The sequence below is a fragment of the Excalfactoria chinensis genome, chromosome Z (assembly GCF_039878825.1).
Source record: "Excalfactoria chinensis isolate bCotChi1 chromosome Z, bCotChi1.hap2, whole genome shotgun sequence".
Taxonomy (NCBI): Eukaryota; Metazoa; Chordata; class Aves; order Galliformes; family Phasianidae; genus Excalfactoria; species Excalfactoria chinensis.
In genome coordinates, this window is record NC_092857.1 from 73,586,505 (window position 1) to 73,602,566 (window position 16,062).

At 46.0% G+C, this 16,062-nt stretch overlaps 1 protein-coding gene across 2 annotated transcripts; it reads left to right on the forward strand.

Annotated features, from left to right (window-relative positions):
• Positions 1–2,075: 2,075 nt before the first annotated feature.
• LOX (lysyl oxidase) lies at positions 2,076–12,391 on the forward strand. Of its 2 annotated transcripts, XM_072359922.1 has the most exons (7): positions 2,076–3,083; positions 3,213–3,321; positions 4,353–4,490; positions 6,691–6,847; positions 9,129–9,224; positions 9,377–9,492; positions 10,877–12,391. In XM_072359922.1, the coding sequence occupies exons 1-7, from the start codon at positions 2,429–2,431 to the stop codon at positions 10,881–10,883; spliced, it is 1,278 nt and encodes a 425-aa protein (XP_072216023.1). In that variant the 5' UTR covers positions 2,076–2,428; the 3' UTR covers positions 10,884–12,391. The 2 variants fall into 2 exon arrangements, with proteins under 2 accessions (XP_072216023.1, XP_072216024.1); XM_072359923.1 differs by lacking the exon at positions 10,877–12,391 and having other exon boundaries at positions 9,377–9,496.
• The last annotated feature ends 3,671 nt before the right edge of the window (positions 12,392–16,062 follow it).

Genomic DNA, 16,062 nt, shown 5'->3' on the forward strand with positions numbered 1-16,062 from the left:
ATTACTTAATCAGGCAAAGAAAAAAAAAAAAAGATGGCTGGAAGAGCACGGCATGGAAACATTTTCTAGTATCACAGACTGGGCAACAACCTGCTGTTTGTAACATCAGTAAGATTTAGAGGAAGATTAGAAAGGCAGAGACCTCATTTCTTCAGCGTTGTATTTTCCCTGTCTTCAACCTTTCCATTTTACTCAGTCTTAGTCACTGACTGTTCCAGGCAGAGCCTTGAACAGAGAAGAATACTATCAAAACCACAACTGGAATGATCTGAGGGGACAAACTGTGATGATTAAGAAAATCCAGCCCCAGCCCCAGTAAGCTGCTCATCTGATCCCAGTATGGACTGTCAGACACATCCCACATGTGGAGAAACACCAGCAGCTGGTTGTGGCAGAGGATCTGCCCCAGGGGTTGCTCCCCACCAGCTGGCCAGCAGTGAGAAGCAACACTCAAGTTTCATGCTGGGGTACTCCAAACAAGCATCATAGAATCACAGAATGGTTTGTGTTGGAAGGGACCTTAAAGCCCATTCAGTTCCAACCCGCACACAGTGGGTTGGTTGCCATCCACCAGATCAGGATGCCCAGGGCCCCATCCAACCTTGGGCACCTCTAGGGATGGAGCATCCACAGCTTCTGTGGGCAGCTGTGCCAGGGCTTCATCACCCTCTGGGTGGAATATTTTCTCCTAGTATCAAACTCAAATCTCCTCTCTTTTAATTTAAAGCCATTACCCCATGTCCTACAACTAACTGGCCTTGCAAAAAGCCTGTCCCTATCCTGCTTATAATCTCTTTTCAAGGACTGGAAGGATGCATTGAGGTCACTCCAAAGCATTCTCCAGGATGAAGAAACCCACCTCTCTCAGTCTTTCCCCACAGGAGAGGGTGCTCAGCTCTCTGATCATCTTTGACCACTGATTTCATAGAGAATCCCACCCTGCTACCTGTTTGACTACAAGGAAGGAGCTGTGCATATGGCTGCCCATTTGCTGGAAGCACCGCATTCCTAGTATCAGCAATGGGGAGCTGCCTGGCCTTATGGACAGTGCCGGCCTGCTGGGATGAGTGCAGTGCCCAGGACGCACCCCATGCTCTTCACGGGCTGTAGAGGGCTACCGGGAAGCCAGGGGCTGCTGCTGCTACTGAGTGGACACATCAGCCCTCACGACCCCTCACCACTGTGATGCAGGGCTGCATCTGGCAGGATTTCAGACACAGCCTGGGAACCATTTCAAGCACCATGCACATAAAACAAACTGCAGCGAGACAGCGTGCAGGAGAGCTGACCCAAGGCGACCACCTGCCCACAGCAGCCTCCCAGCCCGGGGAGCACCGAGCTCTGCCAGGCATTGGGCGTTGTGCGGGGTCACCGCGCGATGTACCTCCGCACGGGCCGGCCCCGCTGCCTCTCCGGGCTCCGCTGCACCGGGGGCTCTGTGCACTGGTTGTCTGCCAGGAGAAATTTCGCTTTTCAATGGGAACCCCCTCGGGAGGAGCGGCTCTTGTCTATTTCTCGCGTGACTCGCACGCAGAAAACCAAGCTCGTAGTGGAAGGTTTGATTGACGAGGGCTTTTTCCTAATTAAGGGGTCGTTACGGGGCGCGGTGGTTCGGCTCCGGGATGGAGGTCCCCGGCTCCGGGATGGAGGTCCCCGGCTCCGGGATGGAGGTCCCCGGCTCCGGGATGGAGGTCCCCAGCCCCGCTCCCCAGCAGCACATTTTCCATAAATATGTTTCCTCTCTCTCTCGCGGCCCCTTCCCCCTCCCGCCGCCCCGCTCCGTCTCCCAGCGCTGATGAGCTAATAGCATTTTTCCTTTGCATACTTTGGCTCTGCCGCACGGCATACTCTGGCGCGCCCCTCGCCTGGCAGCCTACGTGTGTCTGGGCGCGCTCGCCCGCCGCAAGCCCGGCCCGGCCCGGCCCGGCTCCGCCCGGGGCCCCGCGGCCGCCCCTGCCCTGTCTCCCTGCGGCCGCCCCCGCGCGGGCGGGGGGCGGCGGAGGGGAACCGTCCGGGCCGCACGTTTCAGCCGCATTACGTGCACGAATAGCGGGGGCGCAGCCAGCGGGGCTTGTGTAACTTTGCGAGCGTGCCAGCGAGTTTAAAGTCCCTGCTCCGCCGCTGCTCCTCCTTCCTCGCTGCAGACGCCGGAGCTGGACGGCGAGAGGCTGACTGCTCGCTGCTCGCTGCCGCTTCGCACCCTTCGTCTATAAATACCGAGGAGAAGGACAGTCGCTCCCGGGCCGGTTCCCCGCCGTCGGCCCGAGCAGCCCGATGGCACCGCCCGGCTGCCGCCGCGCCTGAGCTCCGCACTTCGCTCCGCTCCGCTCGGCCGCCCCGCGCCCGCCGCCCCCCCCTTCCCCTCCCCCCTTAGTCCCCGTCCTCGCCCGGTTCTCTCCCCACCCGCGGGGCCCGGACAGACGAGACGATGCGCTGCGCTCCGCCGGGGCTGCTGCTCGCCCAGCTGCACGCCTGCATCTTCTGGAGCGGGCTGTGGCCCGCCGGCTGCCAGCCGCCCCCCGCCGCCTGGAGGCAGCGCATCCAGTGGGAGAACAACGGACAGGTGTACAGCCTGCTCAGCCAGGGTGCTCAGTACCAGCCCCCGCGACGCCGGCAGGCGGCCGAGCCGGCGAGCAGCCCCGTGCTGCTGCTCCGCGGGAACGGCTCTGTGCCGCGGACCGCCGCCGCCGCCGCCGCCCGGCCCCAGCCCGAGCCCCAGCCCCAAACCCAGCCCCAGCCCCGGCCACGGGCCCAGCCCGGCGGCAGCCGGGGCTCGGGGGCCCGGCATTGGTTCCAGGCCGGCTATCAGGCTCCCTCCGGCAGCCGCGCCGCCGCCAGCCCATCCGCGGCGGCCCCGCGGTCCGGCGGCCCCGGCGACGAGAGCGAGCGGAGCGCCGGCGGGCTACCCGCGCCCAGCGGTCTGCGGGCCGGGAGGGAGGACATGATGGTGGGCGACGACCCCTACAATGTCCCCTACAAGTACACGGACGATAATCCCTACTACAACTACTACGACACCTACGAGCGGCCGCGCCAGGGCAGCAGGTACCGGCCCGGCTACGGCACCGGCTACTTCCAGTACGGTAAGAACCCGCGCCCCTTCTGCCGCCGCGGGCGGGGGGTCCGGGCCGGGGGAGACGGCGGTCGGCGGGGCTGAGCCGTGAGCCGCGTCCCGGCTGACGGCTGCTCTGTGGTTCTCTGACGAACTGCAGGTCTGCCCGACCTCGTCCCGGACCCCTACTACATCCAGGCGTCCACGTACGTGCAGAGGATGTCCATGTACAACCTGCGCTGCGCCGCCGAGGAGAACTGCCTGGCCAGGTACAGACCGCAATACGGGCGGGGCGGAGCGGACGGGTCACCCGCACGGCTCTGCCATCACACCGAGCTGGGCAGGGCGGGGGCAGCCGCAAACCCCCTCGGGTCCGAAGGCGCGCATCCGCTGCTCCCCTTGCCCAGCCTTGAGCTGCTCTGCTCCTGCAAGCCCATTCCCAACCAGCACCAGCTTCTGCCCAAGTCGGAACGCGCTGACCGTTCCCGTGCCTGTCTATCACGGCTTGTCTTAAGACCGCGTTTTAAGACTAGAATCTCTTCGAAAAGTACCCCCAGGCTCTTTAAGGGTCGCAGATAACAGCTTTGCGGAACGAGCCGGGTCCTCCACACTTGGCAGTGAGGGATTTTCCTGTTTTGTTTGGAGCAAAACCAAGACGGCTGGCTGTAACCGTTTAACTGGCTTCATACCTTCTCATGCAGAACAGATTTATTTATTTAGCAGCATCATTAACTGATGTCAGGCCGTTTCCACGGCCATGCTCTTTCTTCAGTTGCCGAAATAGAAGAACATGGTGTAGTCAGAACTGGTGTTTTTCGTGCACAATTCACAACGAAGACTACTTGAAATGTTCTTGACTAGCAGCTGGTTGCAGTATTCCAATATTAAGAAAAATACAAACGACATATGTCACAGCTGTATAAAATAGGACGAGCACAGGGCATGTGCTCAGTAATTCTTTCTAACAGCGGAAGCAAGCATCTGTTCCGTGACCTTACGCTCACATGGTGTTGTCTCGGTCAGCAACAGTCAGACTGTGCTGTTGGTACCCGGGCACTTCCACAACCAAGCAGTGATTTGATAGAGACAGAGCCAGAGCTGGTGATCAGACCCAGGATTAGGAGCAGGTCTGAATCTTACTCTGTCTGATAGCAGGAGGAACTTCTGAGCACACCGTGTAGAGTTCTTGTGCATGAGCTTAAAGCAGGCTTCCAAGATCTGTGCCATTCAGTTACCTCTGAAACAATCCGAAGTACTTTGAAGTTGATGGCTCTTTTCTTTTTCCCCTGCATTATTATAGTTCAGCTTACCGAGCGGATGTTAGAGACTATGATAACCGAGTGCTCCTGAGATTCCCTCAAAGAGTGAAAAACCAAGGAACTTCAGATTTCCTACCAAGCAGACCTCGTTATTCCTGGGAGTGGCACAGCTGTCACCAGTGAGTGAAGTGCCTCAGTATGGTATCTTCTCATTGTCTTTTTGTGATGTTTGGTAAAACTGGGTTGGAATGAGTGGGAGCTGTGGGAATGCTTTGGCATTTGGTCATTTTGTGGTAGTCACACTTTGTAGAGCCACATGAAAACGAAATGGGTATCAAGCTTGGATATCTGCAAGTATAAAACTCTTAGTATAAATATGTTACAAGTATAAGCCTCAAATCACTTCTGACAGTGGCACCTTCTCCTTTATATATCCATGTTTTTATGTAGGTTACTAGCTAGTTTCAAGTTAAATCAACCATTGAAAATCTGAAATGTGCATTCAGTACCATGTTCCTTCTACTTCTCATTCTAAACATCCACCCATATTCTGTGACCTGAACTTCTTGGGTTAGCTTGGTGAGGAGTGTTCAGGTCGATGGGCAATAGACGAGCTACTGAGCTGAATGACCTCCTTATCAATATCCATGTCACACCTTGATCATCTCAATCTTTCCACAAAGCTGTTTTGCTCTTGAATATCTCTTGTTCCCATTTTAACTCTTTTCTGGCAGGACCAGTTGTAAACTACCAAACCAAGTTTACCTTGCTTCAAGTATAATCCTAAGTTATGGGTGCATCTGTGTTAGCTTAATATTATACCATTAGAAATAATATGTGAAGAGGGCTTGACCTTTAATCCACTGAAGTCAGTGGAATATTTCTCTTAGGTTACAGGGGGATTAACCTCAACTGCCTGTGGTCAGACTTGAATGGAAAAAAAAACCCCACAACTATATTGAAACCAATTCTTTCAAAGACAGACTGATGCCACTGGGTTATAAAGCTTAGAAAAATATTGCAAAAAAGCTAAAACCAAACGAAGAAAACAAAGCAAGCTTCCCTCAGTGCAGTACTTAACCCACAACTGTGGGGAAAAAAAAACAACAACAGACACCAAAATCCCCTCACCTTGGTGATAACTTGGTTGATAAATGGATGAAATGAATGGAGATAACTTGAAATCTTCCACTGGTAGAAAAGCTGTTTCTTACGGTGCCACTGTAGCCTAGATATCATTATCCAGATGCAGAATGTCTCTGATATTAATTCCAAGAAGCAGAAGATACGCTGCCAATGAGAACAAAAGAAGGCATTTCTCATGATCATCTTTTTGACAGTGAAACAAGCCCATTTGGAAATGATCTACCACTACCAGTGACTTTGGCAAGCCACTAGCATTAGTCATCATCTGTGGACTGGTTTTAGTGCTCTTGGTTGTGCATGCTCCGGACTTGTGGGCTTCTTTTCACTTTAACAACGTGTTCGAAACCTTTTTAATGATCTTTTGTTTTTTGTATACCTGATGATCTGGAAGTGTTTGAAAGGAACAGCAGCCAAATGCTGCAGAGACAAAGTGTGGACGGGTACTATGTGTTCAGGTTGCGGCCTTTTATGAACCCTAACCCTAACCCTTCTGTAGCACTGGGTGTTTTGAGTCAGCAGTGTAAGCTAGAGCTCACTACACATGAGAGCAAGAGAAGTGAATCAGTGTGCCACGATGAGAAGCATACACATGGTTTTGGAATAGAGACCACATCAAGTGCAGCCTACAAAGATGTTGGCGTCCTGACTCTTGTTTCTGCTAGCTCTTAATAACTGAGATAGTGAGATCAGTGCACAAATGGTAGTCCCTCTAGGCAGGCTTTGTCTTTTGTTTTTTGCTAATCTTATGAATGGGAGGAGTGTGGGAACAGGAAAGTAAATTCCTGCTTTTTGTTTTTGTAAGAAGTAGGAAACTTCTCTGGTATGTATAGCATGTAAGGTAAGCATTCCTAGCCAGACTCTACCTAAAGGCAGAGTTATGAGATTTATGATTCAAGCATGAGCAACTTAGTACTTGCTATTGTTATTCTGATAATAACGGTTTATCCGTGATATAACTGGAATTGTTGGAAAAACAGCACTGTTAGAACATTTTTCCCTCAATGAGTTGCAACCTGGCTTAAAGGATGTGGCATTCTCATGGTCACTGAAAACGGGAATGACAAAAACAACACTTAACTGAGTGGCTTGTAGCAGGAAAGTATACTGACTCAGGAGTTCCAGTAACGAGAAGGAAATTGCTCAGGTTGAACAGAAGATAATGACATAGCAATATATTAAAACTACATTGACTCAGTCTGATCCATCTTTAACAACTTATCCGTGGTCTAACAGGCATTACCACAGCATGGATGAATTCAGTCACTATGACCTGCTAGATGCAAGCTCGCACAGAAAAGTTGCTGAAGGACACAAAGCAAGTTTCTGCCTTGAAGATACCTCCTGTGATTACGGGTATTACAGACGGTATGCGTGTACAGCACACACACAGGTAAGAATTGGTTCACATACGACAAAGAGTTTTTCCCACCTAATTTATCTTTCCTTCTTTGCCCTCTGTCACCTTGGGCTGTGTCATCTTATGTGTTAGCTGGCTTGGAAATTCTCTACCACTCTGGGGATGATGGCAACTTGGAGTCTAATGGTGTACCCTGTTGCTGCCAAATGTGGGTGTCACTGAAGTGAAGGGACATTACCCTTTTGGTGTTGGTAAAATGTAGGTTAAAACACATGTTATACAAGTCAGTGACAATAAGACTGTTAGAGTCAAGTGGGCAGACCAGCTGACACCAGGACAGTGAGGAGGATGACCAGGAGTGTAGCATGGCAACCATGCTGTGCCACTTGGAAAGCCAGAAATAGTGTCTCACAATAGGTGAGTGGTCCCGGATGGCAATAGGAAACTGCTGATGCTGGCTGATTTTTGCGGTGCAATAGTTGAGGATATCCAGAAGAACTTCTGGACAACAGCTTTAAAACGGAGAGAGGTGCTCTTTTAACATGGGAATGAGTAAATGACAAAACTCCTTGGCGTTGGGAGTTGCAGGGACCAAAAGTATCTATGTAAGTTGATAAAAAAGTTTTAGGCAAAATAATGGAGGGCGTTAAACATGATAATCTGTGTCTCAGGTATTGTTAAATGCCTGCTGGAGGGACTTGAGCTGGGTAAAGGACCCTACAGCTCTCACTTCTTACATTGCCTTTTGCTCAGTCCTGTGCTGCTGACGACTGTCACGGACATGGCATTGAGCTTGACTGACCAGTGGTTTAACTCATTGTGGCCATCCTGTAAATTTGAATCCCTCGTTCTGCAGTTTTTAATTTAGGAGGTAATTATGTTATTACAGAGAAATGACAGCCATACTTGACTGGCTGACAAGGCTGCGTTTGAATGTTAAATATAATGAATGATCTACGCTACACACAGGCTTTGAAGAGGTTTTTTTTCAGTATCTTTTCTCCTTCTGTAGACTATGACATCTAGCTGAGCAATGTGCATATTTTGCAGCTGGAGTATTTGTGTCACTAGAATAATGCCTGTGTCAGCATTTCCACTGGAAGCCTATATTTCAGAGATTTGCAATTGGACTGTAAAATTTTCCTCCAGCCTCAGACTTGGCACATAGATGAGAGAGTCTGAGCTGATCACCAGCTGGGTCAAGAGGGAATTCTTGCAAGGCTTGGATTTTGTGTAGTCTGTGTGTTACTAGGATGTATCAGTTTTCCCTAAGGCAATCTGTATCAGCCGTGGTGAAAGATGCCAAGTTTGAATCGCTGATAAATTCATATGCGGAGATTGCTATTGAAGTTCCTCGACAGCAAAAAAGTTTTCAAAAGAGACATGTCAGGAAGAAAGCATTTTCAGCTCTATGAGAGCTCTTACATCTCTGTCTTGGCCTGAAGATAAGTCCCTCCAGGCTACCCCCCTGCTAAACTAGATGTGAAAGTAGCCTTTTCTGTATCCAGAGGCAGCACTTAGGCACGGTAGCAAAAAGGTGCCTTCTTCCTAAGGGAAGTGACAATTTCCAACACAGGTGAGCAAACTCATCCTCAGGAACCTCAGCAGTGACCTACTTGAGGTTTGTGGATATTTAGGTCCAGGTTTTGGTCAAGGTTGATTTTATTCTTATTTTGTAAATACGTGTGAGTAGTTGCATCAGGGTTATTTGTGTAGAAACAGTAGCGTAACATAAAAGGCAATACAATACAGATAAGACCTTATTTGTATTTGGGCAGGTGTGACTGTTAGGGAACGGTGAGGAGGCAGTGCCAGCATTCTGCCTTGCAGAGGTGGGCAGTGCCATGCAGATCAGTGCCTTCTGCTCAGGACCCCCTGGTGGCCGACCATCCTTGTAGCACCATGGTCGCACTCATTGGAAGCACAGCTAGAGGAAAATGGTAACTGGACATGGCCAAGCACCACTTCACAGAGTGCTTTCCAAAATGAATACTTCCACATCATCGCTGAGTTTAGACAACAGATAAAATGCAGGTGTCTCACAGATCAACACCTACCAACAGTATAGCAGTTTCTTACACAACAGCAGTAGTACAGTGCTCACTATAGAAGTGGCAGGTTAGACTTACGTGTTCTAGGTTAGGTATTCAAATAAAATGCCTGGAAAAGACAAAACTCATTCCCTTTAGTAATTTTAATTTTCCCTGTTGAGACACTGTGATGGTTAAGTGTACTTTGGTCTCAGTGTTACCAATGCATGGAATGTTAGTCCTCCTTAAAGGATTTTTGACACCTCTCTCACTCTGTTTTTAAGGGATTGAGTCCTGGCTGTTACGACACTTACAATGCTGACATAGATTGCCAGTGGATTGATATCACAGATGTGAAACCTGGAAACTACATTCTGAAGGTAAGGACTTAGGGAACTTAGCAGAGTTGCTTCTTTTTTTCTCTCTCTTCTTTCCCCCTCTCCTGCCCCCCTGAAATGCAAATCATATGTGTATGTCCTTCTGAATGTAAAGTTACCAACCAAGATACAACGCTCTACTTTCTTCCCTTAAGGTCAGTGTAAACCCCAGTTATTTGGTACCTGAATCTGATTACTCCAACAACATAGTACGCTGTGATATACGCTATACTGGCCACCATGCATATGCCTCTGGCTGTACAATTTCACCGTAAGTATATTCTCTTTTTGACTGTTTTGTGCTCACAGCACAGAAGTTGACACTCAGATTTATGGAGGTTAGAATCTTCATCGCTTCATGGATCTGGTGTGTTAATTTGAAGTTCAGATGGTGCGTTTCAAAGGTGTGTTTTTTTTGGAGAGAAGGTTCAGAATCATTACTTTGCTGTTGATAACTGCATAACCTGAGAATTCTGACCTGTTGTAAATAAATGATTTGCATTACATAGCATTAGCTTTTAAAGAGATAGTATTTAGGCTTGAAGGCAATCCTAGGAAGTGAGAACTTTGCTTCTGAAGTCTTGTTACTGGGATATGTGACACTTGACGGTAGCTACTACTGCCTGTGCAGTCACTGTGCCTGGTTCAAGTCCTTCTTTGTATTTGCACAGCAGTCCTTCTATGCTCATTCGGTACCCACTCAGAGCATCCAAACAGAGCTGTGGAGCAGTGAAATACCTCTTAAAGCACTTTGTAAAATCCCACACAGCTTTGCGGCTGTGGGTGCAATGACTGTCTTTCCTGGAACAGCCATCCCAGATATGCTGCACTGATGGCTGTTCAAAAGTTTAAACACTGATGCAACTCTGCTGGTATCGTTTTAACTCTGAGAAGGCAAATTCACATTTCATTAGTGTTCTTACTAGTAGATCCGCTGTAGGTTGGTAGCTATGGAAGATGCACACGAAACACAATTGTTCTGTAACACAACAAAGAGCAGTTCCCAGGTGCTGCAGTAGTTTACACGTACACAACATTTATCAGTTGGATTGGCTTGCGTGGCAAAAGAAATGGTGTGCTAACAATGCATAGAGATTCATCTAAGATAAATTCCAGAGCAATAATGAAGAATAAATGGCAGCACAGTTTACCATCAAGGAAACGGCATCAAGGAAAGAAACATAGTGAGAATATTGAACTGTTACCCTTATGAATGTAAGGAAGTGGGTAATGAAGGGAGACTAAAACGAGAAACATTTTTTTCAGCCCAGCAGGGAGATCTGTATTTATAATCACACGTAGGTTAAATGGCCATCAGCCCCATTCTTTCTTTGTTCTCACCGTGTGCTGGTAAGGCTTGCAGGAAACCAGCAGAGCAGGTATCCTACAGGGCAGAGAAATCAATGATGGACCAGTGGAAGGAGCTATTTAAAAGCATTTATGTGTAGCAGAGCTGACTAACGGGTACTTCAGCAAAGGCAGCTTCTTTCTATTCTTTCACATTCAAACAGAAGAGATATTAATGCTTTATTCCTTAACTCAGTAGGTTCCTTGTCTTATCAGTAAATGCAATCAAATAGATGTATGGAAGCATATTTAGCAGATTTTTGGTTTTTTTGGCCACGTGCGTAACGCTGTTTCTTTTCCTCTGACAGATACTGAGAGAGATGCGAGAAAATGGATGAGACGGTGCCAAATGTTTTGACCTGAAGTATCACTATATAAAATTTTCCATAGGATGTAAACAGTATAGAAGTGAAACTACAGAACACAACACACGTACACCCACACACACCACGTGATTTTTGAAGCACGTCGGCTGCTTCTCAGCAAAATCCGGAGCTGGGTTTTAAGCATTTGAATTGGCGTTATGTTTTATGACCATTGAAACGTGTGGATCTGGTGACTGATATTCTAAATTTTGAAAGATTAACTCATTTGCACAAAAAAAAAAACCCAAACCGAACCAAAACAGAAAAAACCAAAACCAAAAAGAAACAAAACCTAAAAAAGAGCATTTTTTGGAGTTCAGGTGATGATAGATAGACTTCAGTCAGAATATTACTGGTGAACGAGTTGAGCATATTCTAAAAGGTAGCGAATCTTTCTGTAAAATGAATTAGGTAAAATGCAATAGGAAGTACTAACGCCAGCATCTCAGAAAGCACCAGGATGAAAAACTGCTTGAGAGTGATTCCTTTGTAACCATTCAAGCAAAACTTGCTGGGACATGTTGATAACGAATGAGAAAAGCGTGTTCAGTTTTCAAGGGATATTAACATATAGCAGAGAAATACATATATCTATATCTATCTGTCAGTTATACCCCTGCAAGGAAAGTTATGTTTACATTTTTAATACGTTAGAAGTTTTACCATTTTCTTAAGTCGAAAGCAGATGGGGTTTTGAAAGAAGCCTTTCATCCATAGGAACGAATTAAAGAACTTATCCACCTTTGTACGTTGAAGAGATCTTTCAAGGTGGGGCTTTTAAAAGACTTCCGCACGCAGAATGTGGATAGAAATGATTACCTGACAAGAAGAGGGCTCAGGGAGATGATGGAGAGTCCCTGGCGTAGTCATCTGTGAGGAACAGTCCATTTGAACAGGTTAGCCATCAGTGCAGGCAGTTAACTAACTCGGATGGCGCCACAAAATAAAAGCAGGTCAGAATCTCTAACGTGGTATTTTCCTTGTGAGAAAGCCTAATGCCTACTTCCCCCTTAAGTACTGCATTTGGCTGTTAAAATTTCTATCTATCTATCTCAGAATTCAACCGTCGAAATTGAAAATACAGAGGGAGAACAAAAGCAAATACATTAAGCATCCTAACTTAGGCTGTCCAGGACCCAAACATTGTTAAGGGGAAAAACTTCCAGCCCACATCAAATTGTTTTTCACTGATCTTCTTACTGGTGCTGGGTACACCACCCCTCCTCCCATCCCCAAATCATTTTGCTTTTGCAGTGCACCCTGCTGTAAGCTACAGTAGCTGTGATTTTGTTTTTAAACTGTGAAATAACGTTAATCACAAGGGGATCTCGTGCTTCCTTTCGGAAGATTTCAGATCATGTAAAATGAAGGATCTACTTTTGAAACCATGACCTGGAAGTACTGATTGGTATTGGTTATGTTTAAGCAGCAGTTCCAAATATCTAACGAAACGTGAAACCTCGGTATCACATATATGTGTATATATATATACATTTATATATATATATATATATATAAAATACATGTGTTGTTCAGTATAGGTGAAGGAGGGAAAAAATCTGAGGAATCTGTAAGGTTTTTGATCACTGCTGAGAATACTTCAGGTAGTATTTGGAAGTATTTTATGCAATAGAATCCTATGAAGTCTATTTGGAAGTTTTATCCATTGTCATGATAACTGTTAAGGATCTTTACTGCATATATTTATTTCAGGACGATGAAGTATTTCCACCTTAATCATGACTAGGTTATGCTTGTACAGCTAGTTGGTATGCTGAAAAAGCATCCAAGAACCAACAGCCCCCTTCTCACTACCCAGTGTTTGAAGCGTGTCCTGAATGCAGTTTAGACTGCAGGTCCCTTTTTGTTGGTTCAGAGATCCATTTTAGCAATCGGTTACCACTGTGGGCCCCAAACAGGAGCGAAATTGGGAAACCAGATTTCTTAGGAAGCCATTTGTTACACGTGTCTGCAAAGCCTGGCTCAAGTTTAGGCTTCTGAAATCTCAGCTCGAAGAGTCTTTAAGAGATGCAATTGCATTCACCTTTCTAGAAACTTAGGTCAGAATTGGGGTGAAAGTCCTGGCAGCAGCTTGTGAAATAGACACACAAGCTACTACTGTAAGGGAAGCTAAGCTGTGGTGGGCACAGTCTGCTTCCTGGTAAGAGGTGGTGTGCTCTTACTTCATGGTGCTTGACACTGAATGTGGGATAAGAGAGTGCTAACTGGACACAGAGCAGCTGAGGAGTCTCTCCCTCAGTTTTCAAGGCAGTACCCTGCTTGCATATCTATATCCAAACTGCTTGCAGAGCTCCACCGAGATCAGCAAGAAGCCAGAGGAGCTTAAGCATCCTGTGTAGGTGGAGCATGTTGTAGTACTGGACTTGGACCTTTCAGTGAGAACGGCCTGGTTCGGAAAGGTGCTGAACACCATAACTGAGTATTGGGGATATTGTGGTTACAGAGATGTAGCTCTTTTCCGTAGCAAAATGTTCTTATTTGTTTTAAAGTGTATGTTAAGGGACGTGACAGTAATGTACAATAGCACAAACGTTGCCTAAGATAACACGAACAATCTATCTAGAAAAGCAAGAGATTTTAGGATTAAAAAAAAATGAAGAAATGTGACTTTAATTTACCCTATTTAACTATAGTTAATCACAATGCAGTAGAAGAGTTGATCATATAGCAAGTGTAGAAGCATTTCTAAATAGGGGAGTGCCAGCCAGTATCTTCAGTATCTTGGCTTTTTGCAGTTTTGACCCAGATATCTTAACTATTTTCATACTGGAATATATTTAAGAAATTACATGCGTTTTCTTTTGTTGTTGTTGTTGAAAACCATTTATAAAAACCAGTTTTGATAACATCTATTTTACAAAGCAGATTCTGTTTCGGAACCCTTTCTAGCAGGTGTTTGAGAAGGAGTCACGCTGGGAGCAATACCAGGCAAACTGCAGTACAAAATCGCTGCCGTTGTAGTCTCAGGTTTTCTTTGAAACATGAGAACGTTGAATACGTGTGTGAAGCAATTGCCTCCCACGTTTCAGGTCTTCAGATAGAAACTGCACATCAGGAAGGCACCGTGTACCAGGCTCACAGCAGAAAGGGTTCGTTAAATGTTTGTTTTTTTTTTTTAAATCCTGAAATATATTCAGTGATTCGAATACTGCTAGACAAAAACGGGACAGAAATGACAGATTGGTCACCATCTGAACCAGCATATTGTGTAGATGTTTTTGTGTTGGTGAAAAGTCTACTCGTTTTCTCTCTGCTCCGAAGTTTACGATGCAGCGTTGAATGGGTGCAAACACCAAACGTACCGTAGTCATTTATGCGTTGTTTGTACTGTACCCATTCAAACCAGCAGGGTGAATGTCATAAATGAGACAACTAAAGGTGGTTTTATCCTGTGTCTCACATTTATGCTGACATGGCATTTTTTCATTTTCTCCAAATCCTAGAAGGTGCTGAAAGGTTTTAACTTGAATTAAAACCAAAGAATATGTTATGGGGAGGTTTCTATTATGCAACTAACTGCTACAGATTCAGTGAAATGCCACTTGTTTTTGCAGCTTTTTTTGAAGTTTTCATTATTTCCTTCACTTTTCTTCCAAGAGTCTTGACTTCGGAAAAACTTTGCATCTTTATCTGATGAGTTCTTATTTATAATATTCAGACACTAGCTTTGTATTCTTTATTGCACTTTCATATTCTTGTGTTACATGCCCGTATTATGGTTGCAAGTTTATGTGAAAATGACTTGAATAAAATTTTTCAAGCGTTTCTACTTGTCTGAGTGTGGCACTTAATACAGGATGTCACCTTAGGCCACATCCAGCTTTGATGAGAAAGCCTCAATCAAAGCTGTGCGTGCCTACATGAACAAGAACATGGGGAAGATGCCATTGCCTGGAGGAAGAGTCATGCCAAGGCAAAACAAGAAAGGAAAAGATGCGATGATGTTGACTACCTCTCGTACTACACAAACGCTTAATAAGTGAAGGCATAATAGGATAAGATGCAGCTCGTTTGGACATAGCCCTTGTTGATGAAGTTTTCCTTTACCAATCAGCTGTCTCTACAGGAGCTCAGAAGCCACTGTCAGAATTTCTGCATCAAAAACTTTACTCACGTGGAAGAAATGTTTCTGCCGTAGAGAGTCAATGCAGTGTGAGACAGTAGACTTAACACACTGAACACTCACTTACTCCAAAAACGTGTAATCCATTATTTGCATTTTCTGGATGCAAATCAGCACCCTGCTGCCTCTGCAATCTGTACGCTAAACTGATGAAATATAATGAATTATGAAGCATCTCTATTCCCTTCACTGAGGGTTTAATGCAGAATACGACAAAAAACATTGAAACGTTCTTTCTAGTGTTCTTGCCTTTGGGCAAATGCAGAGAAAAATGATGAAATATGGAGTTCATAAAGCAAATGCAGAATTATTTAAGACAGAAATGTGGTGTTGTTTCTAAAATGTAGCAAAGTGATTACAGTTAGAGCTAAAATCTTCAAAGCAGAAATTCCTTCAAGTGAATTCCTTCTGCAGAGTGCAGAACTTGGTGTGGATCTGACTCCATGTGAAAATGCAGTCATCGCAATGACACATCCAATTGCTGTGGCTGTCTTGGAAATAAATCTGAGCTTGTTTGAAGTGAAAACACTGTGCACCTAAAAGCACTCTACGAGTGTTTGACTGCACATACACAGAGTGAGCACACCTCTCCTACAGCACGGTAATGGAGTGGAAAGCATGATTCTCCAGGATTCAGTCATAGAGTGAAATATCTTCCCACCTCATTAGAAAAATAAACTGGCAATACTTCATGAGAGGTCACTGACTAAACGATGCTACAAGCCAGGTTAACATCATATACATGTTGCAAATCTTGCCATCATGAAGAAAAAATGTCTTGGGCTTTTATCAACAAGCGTGTTCATCAGGTTTATCAGTTCACAAAGATCACCCAGCTGCATGTAAAAAACATCAAGCCTCAGCCATCAGCACTCGCCTGTACATTGCTCAGCACAATGAGGCTGCGATCCAGGTGAGTCACCAAGCACCAGCTACAAGTGGTAACGGCCTATTAAAATCTGAAGCAACGCCAACAATGTAATCT

Excerpts from the sequence above, each read along its gene's own strand:
- LOX (XM_072359922.1), top strand. The coding sequence starts at position 2,429 with ATGCGCTGCGCTCCGCCGGGGCTGCTGCTCGCCCAGCTGCACGCCTGC. Across the intron at positions 3,084-3,212 it reads CACCGGCTACTTCCAGTACG|GTCTGCCCGACCTCGTCCCG; the intron begins GTAAGAACCCGC and ends GACGAACTGCAG. Across the intron at positions 4,491-6,690 it reads GAGTGGCACAGCTGTCACCA|GCATTACCACAGCATGGATG; the intron begins GTGAGTGAAGTG and ends GTGGTCTAACAG.